This window comes from Euprymna scolopes, chromosome 41, assembly GCF_053919585.1.
Source record: "Euprymna scolopes isolate OS-2025 chromosome 41, ASM5391958v1, whole genome shotgun sequence".
Classification (NCBI taxonomy): domain Eukaryota; kingdom Metazoa; phylum Mollusca; class Cephalopoda; order Sepiida; family Sepiolidae; genus Euprymna; species Euprymna scolopes.
Genome location: NC_136522.1, coordinates 69,811,033 through 69,832,746, shown reverse-complemented (window position 1 = coordinate 69,832,746; position 21,714 = coordinate 69,811,033). Strand labels below are relative to the sequence as shown.

The 21,714-nt window shown below is 30.2% G+C and overlaps 1 protein-coding gene across 3 annotated transcripts in view; it reads left to right on the top strand.

Annotated features, from left to right (window-relative positions):
- Positions 1 to 21,714, top strand: part of LOC145266607 (DNA-dependent protein kinase catalytic subunit-like) — a 396,502-nt gene that overhangs the window by 318,644 nt on the left and 56,144 nt on the right. For all 3 annotated transcript variants that reach the window (XM_080122502.1, XM_080122501.1, XM_080122503.1), the window contains 3 exons: positions 161 to 254; positions 3,119 to 3,298; positions 3,955 to 4,023. In XM_080122502.1, the coding sequence (XP_079978628.1) occupies positions 161 to 254; positions 3,119 to 3,298; positions 3,955 to 4,023 (343 nt within the window). The remainder of the gene's footprint in view (positions 1 to 160; positions 255 to 3,118; positions 3,299 to 3,954; positions 4,024 to 21,714) is intronic.

Genomic DNA, 21,714 nt, shown 5'->3' with positions numbered 1-21,714 from the left:
TAGATAGATAGATAATTAGATAGACAGATAGATAGATAATTGAATAAATGCTTTCTACCTGGCGTTGCCCAGCATTTACCTAACATAAAGACATTTATTTTTTATTATTTTACTTTGTTTTTGTTTTGTTTTTTTGTTTTTTGTTCCCATTTCTCAACAGACTTGATTCCTTGTTGGGACCAGAAAAGTTCAAATTCGTCCAGCATTTCATCAATAGTCTGGATCAGCTGTCGAGTCCTTTAAGCATTTTTAAGGTTAGTATCTTCGTTTCCACCTTCGTGTCTGCTCTATTTAATGTGTAATTAAATGCTTTAGAAGAAAATTGGTACAAAGTTGTTTTTATGAAGCCTGTAGTGTCTGTTGGCAGGCAAAAAGGGAAAGAGAAAAAAAATGGTTGCTACTTCTCTTTATATGTTTGCTATTTTGTCACCTGATATGCAAATGAACTGCTTCCAATTTTGAATAATAATGGTTGATTTTTCAGAGACTCGGTCAGTTTAGATTTATGTTATACTCAGCTGATGGCTGATCGTCAAATGTGTTTTTAAGTCTATTTAATTTCTAAAAAAATAATCTTTGTCATTTCTCGATTTATACACTCGTTGGCAATAATAAAAAGACACACACAACTGGTTGTAAAAATATTTCGTTTATTTGTAAATATTGCCTTCCTGTTTTCAAATGACAGTTTGACACGTCTAATGGCGTGCGTGACGGGGTTAGTGGTGGCATGAAGAAGAATGTATTGCTCATGTCGCTTTCGTGACTCTGTCCTCATCTCTCTCCGTTCTCTCTTTATTGGGTGAGACGGCGGCAACATTTCAACTTGTATTGTTTTCAGCCATTTCAAAGCCTTTGGTTGTTTTTACTTTCTTGCATTTCTGAACAGAAAATTATCTACATCTACTTATATATAAAACGCACTTTGTCTGCGTGGGTTTGTTCTCTATGGACTCCAAAACGGTTGCGTTGATTTGTTTTTTGAAATTTCACACAAATGTACTTTATGTGTCTGGGAGTGTTCTTAGACAAGTTTTTTCCCTTGTTATGTCTTCTTGTGAACATGCACGGTGTGCATTCCATGTGTGATCGTCCTGTTACGGGTCAAGGTTGTTTGTCTCTGATAAGTGTTGATAATTGGAAAAAAAAAATAAATAAACAAACAATTGCAGAAGGAACGGTCCGATTTTGATTTTGACCAAAGTTAACATCCTTATACAGCCTAACATGACAAGTGCATTTTAGAAGTTTTTTTTACTGCACAAGCTGTTGAATCCTGTCAGCATTTTTAAGATTAGTATCTTTGCGGGAAAGACAAAAAAAGAAAGAAAAGAAATACCACGTGTCTTTTATCATCGCAGAATCGGTTGCCTTGTTATGTCTTCTTGACATAAAAAAAAAGTGTATGTTTTCAGCATCTATGACTCATGAGAGACAAAGAAGAACTTTAATAGAACATCTTAATATTTATCTCAAACAGAGATCAAGTGTTAGCCCCAGGAAGTGGGTCTCTTTGTTTCTGAGAACTTCCCCGAAGTAAAATAAAACCGACAACTGCCCTTTTTATAAAACTACACCTGGGCCATAGAAGGCAAAGAAAACGAACATAGTTACTTTTGAATGCATCTAAAAAAAAAAAAAATTGTGTACGTTTTCAGCGTCCTAAATTCACTTTTCAACGAATATTCATAAAATCATTAAAAAGGTTTAATATCAATTATGTCTTTGCTGCGTATGGACTTATTGTACCGTACTAATTTTTAAATAGTATTTTCAAAATAAAAGCAAGTTTTACGCATAGTAAAAAAAAGTTATGTTCAGCGCTTCGCAAACTGCATACCGTTCATAAACACGTAAGAACCAAAAAAAAAAAAAAAAAAAATGTATGCATGTTTTCAGCATCCCAAATTCACTTTTCCAAATACGATGATATAAGAAAATAAAAAAATTTTTTCCCTGTTTAAATGCAAAAGCAAATAAACGTTTTCAAAAAATATGTTACAAATAAAGAGCAACCGTTGCCACACAATTGCATGTGCCTAACCCTAACCCTAACCCTAAGCCTAACCCTAACACTAAGCCTAACCCCAACCCTAACCCTAACCCTTACCCTAACCCTAACCCCAACCCTAACCCTAACCCTAACCCTTACCCTACCCCTAACCCCAACCCTAACCCTAACCCTAACCCTTACCCTAACCCTAACCCCAACCCTAACCCTAACCCCAACCCTAACCCTAACCCTTACCCTAACCCTAACCCCAACCCTAACCCTAACCCTAACCCCAACCCTTACCCTAACCCTTACCCTAACCCTAACCCTTACCCTAACCCTAACCCTTACCCTAACCCTAACCCCAACCCTAACCCTAACCCTAACCCTTACCCTAACCCTAACCCCAACCCTAACCCTAACCTTAACCCCAACCCTAACCCTAACCCCAACCCTTACCCTAACCCTTACCCTAACCCTAACCCTGCCCCTATAGAGGGTATCCCTTGTCTTTCTAGACTGAACAGAAGCATCCAAAAGTTACTCCTCTGAAGGTTGAAGATTCAATCCTCAGTGTAGGAGGCATTCAAAAATACAATTTTGAATTACCTAAGACTTTTACCCAATCATGGCTGACAGAATGAGATCATGCAACCCCTGTGGATTAAATAAAGTGTTCCATTTGAAATTCTGTGCAATCATCAATAAACCAATCAACAAATATGCAGACCAAGTGCAATGCAAATTAGTAAAGTATTACGCCAAACATTCAATTAACAAAGGGAGATAACTGTTGGTCTTTATGAAGAGAATGTGAGATTTTGATAGTTTGGTATAAGTAGCTCATCTCGAGTTGCTCTAAGCCACAACCTGCATTCAACTGTCCCAAATTAGAAATTGTCCGTAAACTATTTCTGTTGCAAACTGTCACAAAACTCATCCCCATTCCTAAAATTGTCTGTAAACTAACTCTAAATATAGCAGTCGGAAATCCTTGAAAATAGTTCCGAGACTGGGTTGCCCCTCTTTTGCTATTGATGAGGCATATGTCGGTCAATTTAGGGCTGCCATTTTAGAAGATCGATGATTGAATCATTTTCTTTCTTTCAATTTTTTTTTTTTAAGGACTGGTTAGAAAATATGCAGGAAATACTGAAAAAGCCGCAACCAGATCAACAAAATGCTGCTAAAGTGTATCTAAACTTCTACGCCAGATTGTTTTGCTCTGCCGAGACTAAAAGAAGAGACGATTGTTCTCAATTTTCCTATGAAGATTCTGGACCCTATCGGCAACGATTTACCAAAGTAAGTTCCTTTTTAATCAGATTTGTTTTATAATTTTTGATATGAGGATTTTGAAGTTGTATTATTCGAACTATTGTTTTTATCTTAGAGTGACTGTCGTTTAATTGTTATGACCTTCCATTTCTTGTAGGGAAATCATGATAGAATCTCCCTCTGTCATCTGTTTCGTTTGAGTAAACTAGCTATTCAACATTGTGAACATTGAAATCTCCACAAACGTGAATGTTGACTGAGGGATCAATTCGTTTAGTGATACTCTCAAAGATAGCTACTCTATCATTGTGAGGATGGTAGAGGGCAAATATAAATGCCGTACTGTGAGTAAGGATGTGTAGGGATGCACTACTCTAAAGCACATGTAGGGATGTTTGAGGTTTTCTTTGGAGATGTCTCTACTACATGGGAAAGGTATCCCTAATGTAGGCACATGACAATCTTGAAGGTTGGGTTTGAATGTGAAGTTAGAATAACGTTTGATGGAGAAGTTAGCTAAGCAAACAATTGAGTTGGTGCCAGTTTCACCCAAGAACAACACATCACGTTTAGTCTCCTGTAATAAATAAAGTTAATTTTTTTTTTTTAAATCTATAAAATATATTGAAGTATGAATATTTTTGATTATTTTCAATTAATTTCCAAATCTGTTTCAATTGTAGAACTTCTCCTCAGAATTTGATAGCTGCTTTGGTAAGAACGGAGAAAAATTGAAAGACATGGATTATCAGGTATTTATCAATTTACAAGTTTTGCCATCCTTTGACATTTTTATGAAAGTTCTCTCTGAAAATTGAAAATGCTAAGACTTCAGACTATTCATGATTGGAAGAGGAGAGCATGTTTAATTCTTTTTTCTCCTTCCCGACTCCTATGCACAATCAGTATTTTTGTCTTCCAGAATTATCCCCCTTAATCGAGTGATTTTAAAGAGATTTTGTTGGTTTTACTATGCTGTGCACAGCAACACAAGAAAGTTCATCCACAAAGCAATATATATATACATAAATGTATAGATTATTATTATTTTTTAATTTTTTATAACTTTTCAAAGTTTCGGCTGCTAACCTCTCCGTCTCTCTCTCTCTCTCTCTCTTTCTCTCTCTCGCTCGCTCTCGCGCACGCGCGCTTCTCCGTGTCCTTATATATAGACAGACAGAGAGAGAAAAGGGGGGAGAGACCGAAAGAGACAGAGAATGTGTCTACGTTCTCGTCCACCTGCTTGCACGCCAACGACGCACACACCCACATACACACACACTTGCATAAACACACACATACACAGACACACACACACGTCTACATTCACTCTTCAAACTAAACAAGTTTAAATCAACCAATGAAAAGGCAGCTACGTAACACAAACTCCATAAAAGGTAAAAAGTTTGTAACGTCGACTGGAATTGTATGATTTTTCCCGGAAAAAGTTAACGGTTTTTCACGCCGATGGTGAAATATAAAAAGAGCCCCAAAACGGGCTGTAAATTCAGTTTGACACCGTGGCAGCGAGAAGAGTTCCATAAGAATAGATGACCAGCCAGAAGACACTCGGAAAGCTAAAAACATGATTCCGCACCATCAAAACCGATGTTCACAGATCTATGGTGATTGCCGTTAGTTATGAAACTGGTTGCCTATAACTATCTTGGCCGCTGCAAACCGTTATGCACAGTCTGCATTCATTCAAGATGCTTCCAAGAAATTCTATGAGAGGAGCTGGCTCAACCCATCCAAAGTAAAAAAAAAAAAATAAATAAAGTCCAATATCTTTCTCTTCAATTGTTTTTAGTTTTTGTAATATAGTCGGGTTGTATATATAAAAGAGTATAAAAGCTTACTTGCATATAAAAACGTTCATGTGTTCACGTGTATATATTTATGAGTGTGTCTATGATAGTCTAGTGTTCTCGTGTGTGTGTGTGTGTTGATATATTCACAGGTGCAGTTCAACGGGTTCTTGATGATGATGATGATACTTGGTTTAATATCTGTTGATGATGATGATGATACTTGGTTTAATATCTGTTGTTGTTGTTGATGATGATGATAATACTTGGTTTAATATCTGTTGATGATGATGATGATACTTGGTTTAATATCTGTTGTTGTTGTTGATGATGATGATAATACTTGGTTTAATATCTGTTGATGATGATGATGATACTTGGTTTAATATCTGTTGTTGTTGTTGATGATGATGATAATACTTGGTTTAATATCTGTTGATGATGATGATGATACTTGGTTTAATATCTGTTGATGATGATGATACTTGGTTTAATATCTGTTGTTGTTGATGATGATGATACTTGGTTTAATATCTGTTGATGATGATGATACTTGGTTTAATATCTGTTGTTGTTGATGATGATGATACTTGGTTTAATATCTGTTGATGATGATGATGATACTTGGTTTAATATCTGTTGATGATGATGATGATGATGATACTTGGTTTAATATCTGTTGTTGATGATGATGATGATGATGATACTTGGTTTAATATCTGTTGTTGATGATGATGATGATGATGATACTTGGTTTAATATCTGTTGATGATGATGATGATACTTGGTTTAATATCTGTTGTTGTTGTTGATGATGATGATAATACTTGGTTTAATATCTGTTGATGATGATGATGATACTTGGTTTAATATCTGTTGTTGTTGTTGTTGATGATGATAATACTTGGTTTAATATCTGTTGATGATGATGATAATACTTGGTTTAATATCTGTTGATGATGATGATACTTGGTTTAATATCTGTTGTTGTTGATGATGATGATACTTGGTTTAATATCTGTTGTTGTTGATGATGATGATACTTGGTTTAATATCTGTTGATGATGATGATGATACTTGGTTTAATATCTGTTGATGATGATGATGATGATGATACTTGGTTTAATATCTGTTGATGATGATGATGATACTTGGTTTAATATCTGTTGATGATGATGATACTTGGTTTAATATCTGTTGTTGTTGATGATGATGATACTTGGTTTAATATCTGTTGTTGTTGATGATGATGATACTTGGTTTAATATCTGTTGATGATGATGATGATACTTGGTTTAATATCTGTTGATGATGATGATGATGATGATACTTGGTTTAATATCTGTTGTTGATGATGATGATGATGATAATACTTGGTTTAATATCTGTTGATGATGATGATAATACTTGGTTTAATATCTGTTGATGATGATGATAATACTTGGTTTAATATCTGTTGATGATGATGATAATACTTGGTTTAATATCTGTTGATGATGATGATACTTGGTTTAATATCTGTTGTTGTTGATGATGATGATACTTGGTTTAATATCTGTTGTTGTTGATGATGATGATACTTGGTTTAATATCTGTTGATGATGATGATACTTGGTTTAATATCTGTTGATGATGATGATGATGATGATACTTGGTTTAATATCTGTTGTTGATGATGATGATGATGATGATACTTGGTTTAATATCTGTTGTTGTTCTTGATGATGATGATAATACTTGGTTTAATATCTGTTGATGATGATGATGATACTTGGTTTAATATCTGTTGTTGTTGTTGATGATGATGATAATACTTGGTTTAATATCTGTTGATGATGATGATACTTGGTTTAATATCTGTTGTTGATGATGATGATACTTGGTTTAATATCTGTTGTTGTTCTTGATGATGATGATAATACTTGGTTTAATATCTGTTGATGATGATGATGATACTTGGTTTAATATCTGTTGTTGTTGTTGATGATGATAATACTTGGTTTAATATCTGTTGATGATGATGATAATACTTGGTTTAATATCTGTTGATGATGATGATGATACTTGGTTTAATATCTGTTGTTGTTGTTGATGATGATGATAATACTTGGTTTAATATCTGTTGATGATGATGATAATACTTGGTTTAATATCTGTTGTTGTTGTTGATAATACTTGGTTTAATATCTGTTGATGATGATGATAATACTTGGTTTAATATCTGTTGATGATGATGATGATACTTGGTTTAATATCTGTTGTTGTTGTTGATGATGATAATACTTGGTTTAATATCTGTTGATGATGATGATAATACTTGGTTTAATATCTGTTGATGATGATGATGATACTTGGTTTAATATCTGTTGATGATGATGATAATACTTGGTTTAATATCTGTTGATGATGATGATGATACTTGGTTTAATATCTGTTGTTGTTGTTGATGATGATAATACTTGGTTTAATATCTGTTGATGATGATGATGATACTTGGTTTAATATCTGTTGATGATGATGATGATACTTGGTTTAATATCTGTTGTTGTTGTTGATGATGATAATACTTGGTTTAATATCTGTTGATGATGATGATAATACTTGGTTTAATATCTGTTGATGATGATGATGATACTTGGTTTAATATCTGTTGATGATGATGATAATACTTGGTTTAATATCTGTTGATGATGATGATAATACTTGGTTTAATATCTGTTGATGATGATGATGATACTTGGTTTAATATCTGTTGTTGTTGATGATGATACTTGGTTTAATATCTGTTGTTGTTGATGATGATAATACTTGGTTTAATATCTGTTGATGATGATGATGATACTTGGTTTAATATCTGTTGATGATGATGATAATACTTGGTTTAATATCTGTTGATGATGATGATGATACTTGGTTTAATATCTGTTGTTGTTGATGATGATAATACTTCGTTTAATATCTGTTGATGATGATGATGATACTTGGTTTAATATCTGTTGATGATGATGATAATACTTGGTTTAATATCTGTTGATGATGATGATGATACTTGGTTTAATATCTGTTGATGATGATGATAATACTTGGTTTAATATCTGTTGATGATGATGATGATACTTGGTTTAATATCTGTTGATGATGATGATGATACTTGGTTTAATATCTGTTGTTGTTGTTGATGATGATAATACTTGGTTTAATATCTGTTGATGATGATGATAATACTTGGTTTAATATCTGTTGATGATGATGATGATACTTGGTTTAATATCTGTTGATGATGATGATAATACTTGGTTTAATATCTGTTGATGATGATGATGATACTTGGTTTAATATCTGTTGTTGTTGTTGATGATGATAATACTTGGTTTAATATCTGTTGATGATGATGATAATACTTGGTTTAATATCTGTTGATGATGATGATGATACTTGGTTTAATATCTGTTGTTGATGATGATAATACTTGGTTTAATATCTGTTGATGATGATGATAATACTTGGTTTAATATCTGTTGATGATGATGATAATACTTGGTTTAATATCTGTTGATGATGATGATAATACTTGGTTTAATATCTGTTGTTGATGATGATAATACTTGGTTTAATATCTGTTGATGATGATGATAATACTTGGTTTAATATCTGTTGATGATGATGATAATACTTGGTTTAATATCTGTTGATGATGATGATGATACTTGGTTTAATATCTGTTGATGATGATGATAATACTTGGTTTAATATCTGTTGATGATGATGATAATACTTGGTTTAATATCTGTTGATGATGATGATGATACTTGGTTTAATATCTGTTGATGATGATGATGATACTTGGTTTAATATCTGTTGTGTTTGTTGATGATGATAATACTTGGTTTAATATCTGTTGATGATGATGATGATAATTGGTTTAATATCTGTTGATGATGATGATAATACTTGGTTTAATATCTGTTGATGATGATGATAATACTTGGTTTAATATCTGTTGATGATGATGATGATACTTGGTTTAATATCTGTTGTTGTTGTTGATGATGATAATACTTGGTTTAATATCTGTTGATGATGATGATAATACTTGGTTTAATATCTGTTGATGATGATGATGATACTTGGTTTAATATCTGTTGATGATGATGATGATACTTGGTTTAATATCTGTTGATGATGATGATAATACTTGGTTTAATATCTGTTGATGATGATGATGATACTTGGTTTAATATCTGTTGATGATGATGATGATACTTGGTTTAATATCTGTTGATGATGATGATAATACTTGGTTTAATATCTGTTGATGATGATGATACTTGGTTTAATATCTGTTGATGATGATGATGATACTTGGTTTAATATCTGTTGATGATGATGATAATACTTGGTTTAATATCTGTTGATGATGATGATGATACTTGGTTTAATATCTGTTGTTGTTGTTGATGATGATAATACTTGGTTTAATATCTGTTGATGATGATGATAATACTTGGTTTAATATCTGTTGATGATGATGATGATACTTGGTTTAATATCTGTTGTTGTTGTTGATGATGATAATACTTGGTTTAATATCTGTTGATGATGATGATAATACTTGGTTTAATATCTGTTGATGATGATGATGATACTTGGTTTAATATCTGTTGATGATGATGATAATACTTGGTTTAATATCTGTTGATGATGATGATGATACTTGGTTTAATATCTGTTGTTGTTGTTGATGATGATAATACTTGGTTTAATATCTGTTGATGATGATGATAATACTTGGTTTAATATCTGTTGATGATGATGATGATACTTGGTTTAATATCTGTTGATGATGATGATAATACTTGGTTTAATATCTGTTGATGATGATGATAATACTTGGTTTAATATCTGTTGATGATGATGATGATACTTGGTTTAATATCTGTTGTTGTTGTTGATGATGATAATACTTGGTTTAATATCTGTTGATGATGATGATAATACTTGGTTTAATATCTGTTGATGATGATGATGATACTTGGTTTAATATCTGTTGTTGTTCTTGATGATGATGATAATACTTGGTTTAATATCTGTTGATGATGATGATAATACTTGGTTTAATATCTGTTGATGATGATGATGATACTTGGTTTAATATCTGTTGTTGTTGTTGATGATGATGATAATACTTGGTTTAATATCTGTTGATGATGATGATAATACTTGGTTTAATATCTGTTGATGATGATGATGATACTTGGTTTAATATCTGTTGTTGTTGTTGATGATGATAATACTTGGTTTAATATCTGTTGATGATGATGATAATACTTGGTTTAATATCTGTTGATGATGATGATGATACTTGGTTTAATATCTGTTGTTGTTGTTGATGATGATAATACTTGGTTTAATATCTGTTGATGATGATGATAATACTTGGTTTAATATCTGTTGATGATGATGATACTTGGTTTAATATCTGTTGTTGTTGTTGATGATGATAATACTTGGTTTAATATCTGTTGATGATGATGATAATACTTGGTTTAATATCTGTTGATGATGATGATACTTGGTTTAATATCTGTTGATGATGATGATGATACTTGGTTTAATATCTGTTGATGATGATGATAATACTTGGTTTAATATCTGTTGATGATGATGATGATACTTGGTTTAATATCTGTTGTTGTTCTTGATGATGATGATAATACTTGGTTTAATATCTGTTGATGATGATGATGATACTTGGTTTAATATCTGTTGTTGTTGTTGATGATGATAATACTTGGTTTAATATCTGTTGATGATGATGATAATACTTGGTTTAATATCTGTTGATGATGATGATGATACTTGGTTTAATATCTGTTGTTGTTGTTGATGATGATAATACTTGGTTTAATATCTGTTGATGATGATGATAATACTTGGTTTAATATCTGTTGATGATGATGATGATACTTGGTTTAATATCTGTTGATGATGATGATAATACTTGGTTTAATATCTGTTGATGATGATGATGATACTTGGTTTAATATCTGTTGTTGTTGTTGATGATGATAATACTTGGTTTAATATCTGTTGATGATGATGATAATACTTGGTTTAATATCTGTTGATGATGATGATGATACTTGGTTTAATATCTGTTGATGATGATGATAATACTTGGTTTAATATCTGTTGATGATGATGATAATACTTGGTTTAATATCTGTTGATGATGATGATGATACTTGGTTTAATATCTGTTGTTGTTGTTGATGATGATAATACTTGGTTTAATATCTGTTGATGATGATGATAATACTTGGTTTAATATCTGTTGATGATGATGATGATACTTGGTTTAATATCTGTTGTTGTTGTTGATGATGATGATAATACTTGGTTTAATATCTGTTGATGATGATGATGATACTTGGTTTAATATCTGTTGATGATGATGATAATACTTGGTTTAATATCTGTTGATGATGATGATGATACTTGGTTTAATATCTGTTGTTGTTCTTGATGATGATGATAATACTTGGTTTAATATCTGTTGATGATGATGATGATACTTGGTTTAATATCTGTTGTTGTTGTTGATGATGATAATACTTGGTTTAATATCTGTTGATGATGATGATAATACTTGGTTTAATATCTGTTGATGATGATGATGATACTTGGTTTAATATCTGTTGTTGTTGTTGATGATGATAATACTTGGTTTAATATCTGTTGATGATGATGATAATACTTGGTTTAATATCTGTTGATGATGATGATGATACTTGGTTTAATATCTGTTGATGATGATGATAATACTTGGTTTAATATCTGTTGATGATGATGATGATACTTGGTTTAATATCTGTTGTTGTTGTTGATGATGATAATACTTGGTTTAATATCTGTTGATGATGATGATAATACTTGGTTTAATATCTGTTGATGATGATGATGATACTTGGTTTAATATCTGTTGATGATGATGATAATACTTGGTTTAATATCTGTTGATGATGATGATAATACTTGGTTTAATATCTGTTGATGATGATGATGATACTTGGTTTAATATCTGTTGTTGTTGTTGATGATGATAATACTTGGTTTAATATCTGTTGATGATGATGATAATACTTGGTTTAATATCTGTTGATGATGATGATGATACTTGGTTTAATATCTGTTGTTGTTGTTGATGATGATGATAATACTTGGTTTAATATCTGTTGATGATGATGATAATACTTGGTTTAATATCTGTTGATGATGATGATGATACTTGGTTTAATATCTGTTGTTGTTGTTGATGATGATAATACTTGGTTTAATATCTGTTGATGATGATGATGATACTTGGTTTAATATCTGTTGATGATGATGATGATACTTGGTTTAATATCTGTTGTTGTTGTTGATGATGATAATACTTGGTTTAATATCTGTTGATGATGATGATAATACTTGGTTTAATATCTGTTGATGATGATGATGATACTTGGTTTAATATCTGTTGATGATGATGATAATACTTGGTTTAATATCTGTTGATGATGATGATAATACTTGGTTTAATATCTGTTGATGATGATGATGATACTTGGTTTAATATCTGTTGTTGTTGATGATGATACTTGGTTTAATATCTGTTGTTGTTGATGATGATAATACTTGGTTTAATATCTGTTGATGATGATGATGATACTTGGTTTAATATCTGTTGATGATGATGATAATACTTGGTTTAATATCTGTTGATGATGATGATGATACTTGGTTTAATATCTGTTGTTGTTGATGATGATAATACTTCGTTTAATATCTGTTGATGATGATGATGATACTTGGTTTAATATCTGTTGATGATGATGATAATACTTGGTTTAATATCTGTTGATGATGATGATGATACTTGGTTTAATATCTGTTGATGATGATGATAATACTTGGTTTAATATCTGTTGATGATGATGATGATACTTGGTTTAATATCTGTTGATGATGATGATGATACTTGGTTTAATATCTGTTGTTGTTGTTGATGATGATAATACTTGGTTTAATATCTGTTGATGATGATGATAATACTTGGTTTAATATCTGTTGATGATGATGATGATACTTGGTTTAATATCTGTTGATGATGATGATAATACTTGGTTTAATATCTGTTGATGATGATGATAATACTTGGTTTAATATCTGTTGATGATGATGATGATACTTGGTTTAATATCTGTTGTTGATGATGATAATACTTGGTTTAATATCTGTTGATGATGATGATAATACTTGGTTTAATATCTGTTGATGATGATGATAATACTTGGTTTAATATCTGTTGATGATGATGATAATACTTGGTTTAATATCTGTTGTTGATGATGATAATACTTGGTTTAATATCTGTTGATGATGATGATAATACTTGGTTTAATATCTGTTGATGATGATGATAATACTTGGTTTAATATCTGTTGATGATGATGATGATACTTGGTTTAATATCTGTTGATGATGATGATAATACTTGGTTTAATATCTGTTGATGATGATGATAATACTTGGTTTAATATCTGTTGATGATGATGATGATACTTGGTTTAATATCTGTTGATGATGATGATGATACTTGGTTTAATATCTGTTGTGTTTGTTGATGATGATAATACTTGGTTTAATATCTGTTGATGATGATGATGATAATTGGTTTAATATCTGTTGATGATGATGATAATACTTGGTTTAATATCTGTTGATGATGATGATAATACTTGGTTTAATATCTGTTGATGATGATGATGATACTTGGTTTAATATCTGTTGTTGTTGTTGATGATGATAATACTTGGTTTAATATCTGTTGATGATGATGATAATACTTGGTTTAATATCTGTTGATGATGATGATGATACTTGGTTTAATATCTGTTGATGATGATGATGATACTTGGTTTAATATCTGTTGATGATGATGATAATACTTGGTTTAATATCTGTTGATGATGATGATGATACTTGGTTTAATATCTGTTGATGATGATGATGATACTTGGTTTAATATCTGTTGATGATGATGATAATACTTGGTTTAATATCTGTTGATGATGATGATACTTGGTTTAATATCTGTTGATGATGATGATGATACTTGGTTTAATATCTGTTGATGATGATGATAATACTTGGTTTAATATCTGTTGATGATGATGATGATACTTGGTTTAATATCTGTTGTTGTTGTTGATGATGATAATACTTGGTTTAATATCTGTTGATGATGATGATAATACTTGGTTTAATATCTGTTGATGATGATGATGATACTTGGTTTAATATCTGTTGTTGTTGTTGATGATGATAATACTTGGTTTAATATCTGTTGATGATGATGATAATACTTGGTTTAATATCTGTTGATGATGATGATGATACTTGGTTTAATATCTGTTGATGATGATGATAATACTTGGTTTAATATCTGTTGATGATGATGATGATACTTGGTTTAATATCTGTTGTTGTTGTTGATGATGATAATACTTGGTTTAATATCTGTTGATGATGATGATAATACTTGGTTTAATATCTGTTGATGATGATGATGATACTTGGTTTAATATCTGTTGATGATGATGATAATACTTGGTTTAATATCTGTTGATGATGATGATAATACTTGGTTTAATATCTGTTGATGATGATGATGATACTTGGTTTAATATCTGTTGTTGTTGTTGATGATGATAATACTTGGTTTAATATCTGTTGATGATGATGATAATACTTGGTTTAATATCTGTTGATGATGATGATGATACTTGGTTTAATATCTGTTGATGATGATGATGATACTTGGTTTAATATCTGTTGATGATGATGATAATACTTGGTTTAATATCTGTTGATGATGATGATGATACTTGGTTTAATATCTGTTGATGATGATGATGATACTTGGTTTAATATCTGTTGATGATGATGATAATACTTGGTTTAATATCTGTTGTTGATGATGATGATACTTGGTTTAATATCTGTTGATGATGATGATGATACTTGGTTTAATATCTGTTGATGATGATGATAATACTTGGTTTAATATCTGTTGATGATGATGATGATACTTGGTTTAATATCTGTTGTTGTTGTTGATGATGATAATACTTGGTTTAATATCTGTTGATGATGATGATAATACTTGGTTTAATATCTGTTGATGATGATGATGATACTTGGTTTAATATCTGTTGTTGTTGTTGATGATGATAATACTTGGTTTAATATCTGTTGATGATGATGATAATACTTGGTTTAATATCTGTTGATGATGATGATGATACTTGGTTTAATATCTGTTGATGATGATGATAATACTTGGTTTAATATCTGTTGATGATGATGATGATGATACTTGGTTTAATATCTGTTGTTGTTGTTGATGATGATAATACTTGGTTTAATATCTGTTGATGATGATGATAATACTTGGTTTAATATCTGTTGATGATGATGATGATACTTGGTTTAATATCTGTTGTTGTTGTTGATGATGATAATACTTGGTTTAATATCTGTTGATGATGATGATAATACTTGGTTTAATATCTGTTGATGATGATGATGATACTTGGTTTAATATCTGTTGATGATGATGATGATACTTGGTTTAATATCTGTTGTTGTTGTTGATGATGATGATACTTGGTTTAATATCTGTTGATGATGATGATAATACTTGGTTTAATATCTGTTGATGATGATGATGATACTTGGTTTAATATCTGTTGTTGTTGTTGATGATGATAATACTTGGTTTAATATCTGTTGATGATGATGATAATACTTGGTTTAATATCTGTTGATGATGATGATAATACTTGGTTTAATATCTGTTGATGATGATGATGATACTTGGTTTAATATCTGTTGTTGTTGTTGTTGATGATGATGATACTTGGTTTAATATCTGTTGATGATGATGATAATACTTGGTTTAATATCTGTTGATGATGATGATGATACTTGGTTTAATATCTGTTGTTGTTGTTGATGATGATGATACTTGGTTTAATATCTGTTGATGATGATGATAATACTTGGTTTAATATCTGTTGATGATGATGATAATACTTGGTTTAATATCTGTTGATGATGATGATGATACTTGGTTTAATATCTGTTGTTGTTGTTGATGATGATGATACTTGGTTTAATATCTGTTGATGATGATGATAATACTTGGTTTAATATCTGTTGATGATGATGATGATACTTGGTTTAATATCTGTTGTTGTTGTTGATGATGATAATACTTGGTTTAATATCTGTTGATGATGATGATAATACTTGGTTTAATATCTGTTGATGATGATGATAATACTTGGTTTAATATCTGTTGATGATGATGATAATACTTGGTTTAATATCTGTTGATGATGATGATGATACTTGGTTTAATATCTGTTGTTGTTGTTGATGATGATAATACTTGGTTTAATATCTGTTGATGATGATGATGATGATGATACTTGGTTTAATATCTGTTGATGATGATGATGATACTTGGTTTAATATCTGTTGTTGTTGTTGTTGATGATGATAATACTTGGTTTAATATCTGTTGTTGTTGATGATGATGATACTTGGTTTAATATCTGTTGATGATGATGATGATGATGATACTTGGTTTAATATCTGTTGATGATGATGATGATACTTGGTTTAATATCTGTTGTTGTTGTTGTTGATGATGATAATACTTGGTTTAATATCTGTTGATGATGATGATGATGATACTTGGTTTAATATCTGTTGATGATGATGATGATACTTGGTTTAATATCTGTTGATGATGATGATAATACTTGGTTTAATATCTGTTGTTGTTCTTGATGATGATGATAATACTTGGTTTAATATCTGTTGATGATGATGATGATGATACTTGGTTTAATATCTGTTGATGATGATGATGATACTTGGTTTAATATCTGTTGATGATGATGATGATACTTGGTTTAATATCTGTTGATGATGATGATAATACTTGGTTTAATATCTGTTGTTGTTCTTGATGATGATGATAATACTTGGTTTAATATCTGTTGATGATGATGATGATGATACTTGGTTTAATATCTGTTGATGATGATGATGATACTTGGTTTAATATCTGTTGTTGTTCTTGATGATGATGATAATACTTGGTTTAATATCTGTTGATGATGATGATGATACTTGGTTTAATATCTGTTGTTGTTGTTGTTGATGATGATAATACTTGGTTTAATATCTGTTGATGATGATGATGATACTTGGTTTAATATCTGTTGATGATGATGATGATACTTGGTTTAATATCTGTTGATGATGATGATAATACTTGGTTTAATATCTGTTGATGATGATGATACTTGGTTTAATATCTGTTGTTGATGATGATGATACTTGGTTTAATATCTGTTGTTGTTCTTGATGATGATGATAATACTTGGTTTAATATCTGTTGATGATGATGATGATACTTGGTTTAATATCTGTTGTTGTTGTTGATGATGATAATACTTGGTTTAATATCTGTTGATGATGATGATAATACTTGGTTTAATATCTGTTGATGATGATGATACTTGGTTTAATATCTGTTGTTGTTGTTGATGATGATAATACTTGGTTTAATATCTGTTGATGATGATGATAATACTTGGTTTAATATCTGTTGATGATGATGATGATACTTGGTTTAATATCTGTTGATGATGATGATGATACTTGGTTTAATATCTGTTGTTGTTGTTGTTGATGATAATACTTGGTTTAATATCTGTTGTTGTTGTTGATGATGATAATACTTGGTTTAATATCTGTTGATGATGATGATGATACTTGGTTTAATATCTGTTGATGATGATGATGATACTTGGTTTAATATCTGTTGATGATGATGATGATACTTGGTTTAATATCTGTTGTTGTTGTTGATGATGATAATACTTGGTTTAATATCTGTTGATGATGATGATAATACTTGGTTTAATATCTGTTGATGATGATGATGATACTTGGTTTAATATCTGTTGTTGTTGTTGATGATGATAATACTTGGTTTAATATCTGTTGATGATGATGATAATACTTGGTTTAATATCTGTTGATGATGATGATGATACTTGGTTTAATATCTGTTGATGATGATGATGATACTTGGTTTAATATCTGTTGTTGTTGTTGATGATGATAATACTTGGTTTAATATCTGTTGATGATGATGATAATACTTGGTTTAATATCTGTTGATGATGATGATGATACTTGGTTTAATATCTGTTGATGATGATGATAATACTTGGTTTAATATCTGTTGATGATGATGATACTTGGTTTAATATCTGTTGATGATGATGATGATACTTGGTTTAATATCTGTTGATGATGATGATAATACTTGGTTTAATATCTGTTGATGATGATGATGATACTTGGTTTAATATCTGTTGTTGTTGTTGATGATGATAATACTTGGTTTAATATCTGTTGATGATGATGATAATACTTGGTTTAATATCTGTTGATGATGATGATGATACTTGGTTTAATATCTGTTGTTGTTGTTGATGATGATAATACTTGGTTTAATATCTGTTGATGATGATGATAATACTTGGTTTAATATCTGTTGATGATGATGATGATACTTGGTTTAATATCTGTTGATGATGATGATAATACTTGGTTTAATATCTGTTGATGATGATGATGATACTTGGTTTAATATCTGTTGTTGTTGTTGTTGATGATGATAATACTTGGTTTAATATCTGTTGATGATGATGATAATACTTGGTTTAATATCTGTTGATGATGATGATAATACTTGGTTTAATATCTGTTGATGATGATGATAATACTTGGTTTAATATCTGTTGTTGTTGATGATGATGATACTTGGTTTAATATCTGTTGATGATGATGATGATGATGATACTTGGTTTAATATCTGTTGTTGTTCTTGATGATGATGATAATACTTGGTTTAATATCTGTTGATGATGATGATGATACTTGGTTTAATATCTGTTGTTGTTGTTGTTGATGATGATAATACTTGGTTTAATATCTGTTGATGATGATGATGATACTTGGTTTAATATCTGTTGATGATGATGATGATACTTGGTTTAATATCTGTTGATGATGATGATAATACTTGGTTTAATATATGTTGATGATGATGATACTTGGTTTAATATCTGTTGTTGATGATGATGATACTTGGTTTAATATCTGTTGTTGTTCTTGATGATGATGATAATACTTGGTTTAATATCTGTTGATGATGATGATGATACTTGGTTTAATATCTGTTGTTGTTGTTGATGATGATAATACTTGGTTTAATATCTGTTGATGATGATGATAATACTTGGTTTAATATCTGTTGATGATGATGATGATACTTGGTTTAATATCTGTTGTTGTTGTTGATGATGATGATAATACTTGGTTTAATATCTGTTGATGATGATGATGATACTTGGTTTAATATCTGTTGATGATGATGATGATACTTGGTTTAATATCTGTTGATGATGATGATAATACTTGGTTTAATATCTGTTGATGATGATGATGATACTTGGTTTAATATCTGTTGTTGTTGTTGATGATGATGATAATACTTGGTTTAATATCTGTTGATGATGATGATAATACTTGGTTTAATATCTGTTGTTGTTGTTGATGATGATGATAATACTTGGTTTAATATCTGTTGATGATGATGATGATACTTGGTTTAATATCTGTTGTTGTTGTTGATGATGATGATAATACTTGGTTTAATATCTGTTGATGATGATGATGATACTTGGTTTAATATCTGTTGTTGTTGTTGATGATGATGATAATACTTGGTTTAATATCTGTTGATGATGATGATGATACTTGGTTTAATATCTGTTGTTGTTGTTGATGATGATGATAATACTTGGTTTAATATCTGTTGATGATGATGATAATACTTGGTTTAATATCTGTTGATGATGATGATAATACTTGGTTTAATATCTGTTGTTGTTGTTGATGATGATAATACTTGGTTTAATATCTGTTGTTGTTGTTGATGATGATGATAATACTTGGTTTAATATCTGTTGATGATGATGATGATACTTGGTTTAATATCTGTTGATGATGATGATGATACTTGGTTTAATATCTGTTGTTGTTGTTGATGATGATGATAATACTTGGTTTAATATCTGTTGATGATGATGATAATACTTGGTTTAATATCTGTTGATGATGATGATAATACTTGGTTTAATATCTGTTGTTGTTGTTGATGATGATAATACTTGGTTTAATATCTGTTGTTGTTGTTGATGATGATGATAATACTTGGTTTAATATCTGTTGATGATGATGATGATACTTGGTTTAATATCTGTTGTTGTTGTTGATGATGATGATAATACTTGGTTTAATATCTGTTGTTGATGATGATAATACTTGGTTTAATATCTGTTGATGTTGATGATGATACTTGGTTTAATATCTGTTGATGATGATGATAATACTTGGTTTAATATCTGTTGATGATGATGATGATACTTGGTTTAATATCTGTTGATGATGATGATAATACTTGGTTTAATATCTGTTGATGATGATGATGATACTTGGTTTAATATCTGTTGATGATGATGATAATACTTGGTTTAATATCTGTTGATGATGATGATGATACTTGGTTTAATATCTGTTGTTGTTGTTGATGATGATGATAATACTTGGTTTAATATCTGTTGATGATGATGATAATACTTGGTTTAATATCTGTTGTTGTTGTTGATGATGATGATAATACTTGGTTTAATATCTGTTGATGATGATGATGATACTTGGTTTAATATCTGTTGTTGTTGTTGATGATGATGATAATACTTGGTTTAATATCTGTTGATGATGATGATGATACTTGGTTTAATATCTGTTGTTGTTGTTGATGATGATGATAATACTTGGTTTAATATCTGTTGATGATGATGATAATACTTGGTTTAATATCTGTTGATGATGATGATAATACTTGGTTTAATATCTGTTGATGATGATGATGATACTTGGTTTAATATCTGTTGATGATGATGATAATACTTGGTTTAATATCTGTTGATGATGATGATGATACTTGGTTTAATATCTGTTGATGATGATGATGATACTTGGTTTAATATCTGTTGATGATGATGATAATACTTGGTTTAATATCTGTTGATGATGATGATAATACTTGGTTTAATATCTGTTGATGATGATGATGATACTTGGTTTAATATCTGTTGTTGTTGTTGATGATGATGATAATACTTGGTTTAATATCTGTTGATGATGATGATAATACTTGGTTTAATATCTGTTGATGATGATGATAATACTTGGTTTAATATCTGTTGATGATGATGATGATACTTGGTTTAATATCTGTTGATGATGATGATAATACTTGGTTTAATATCTGTTGATGATGATGATGATACTTGGTTTAATATCTGTTGTTGATGATGATGATACTTGGTTTAATATCTGTTGTTGTTCTTGATGATGATGATAATACTTGGTTTA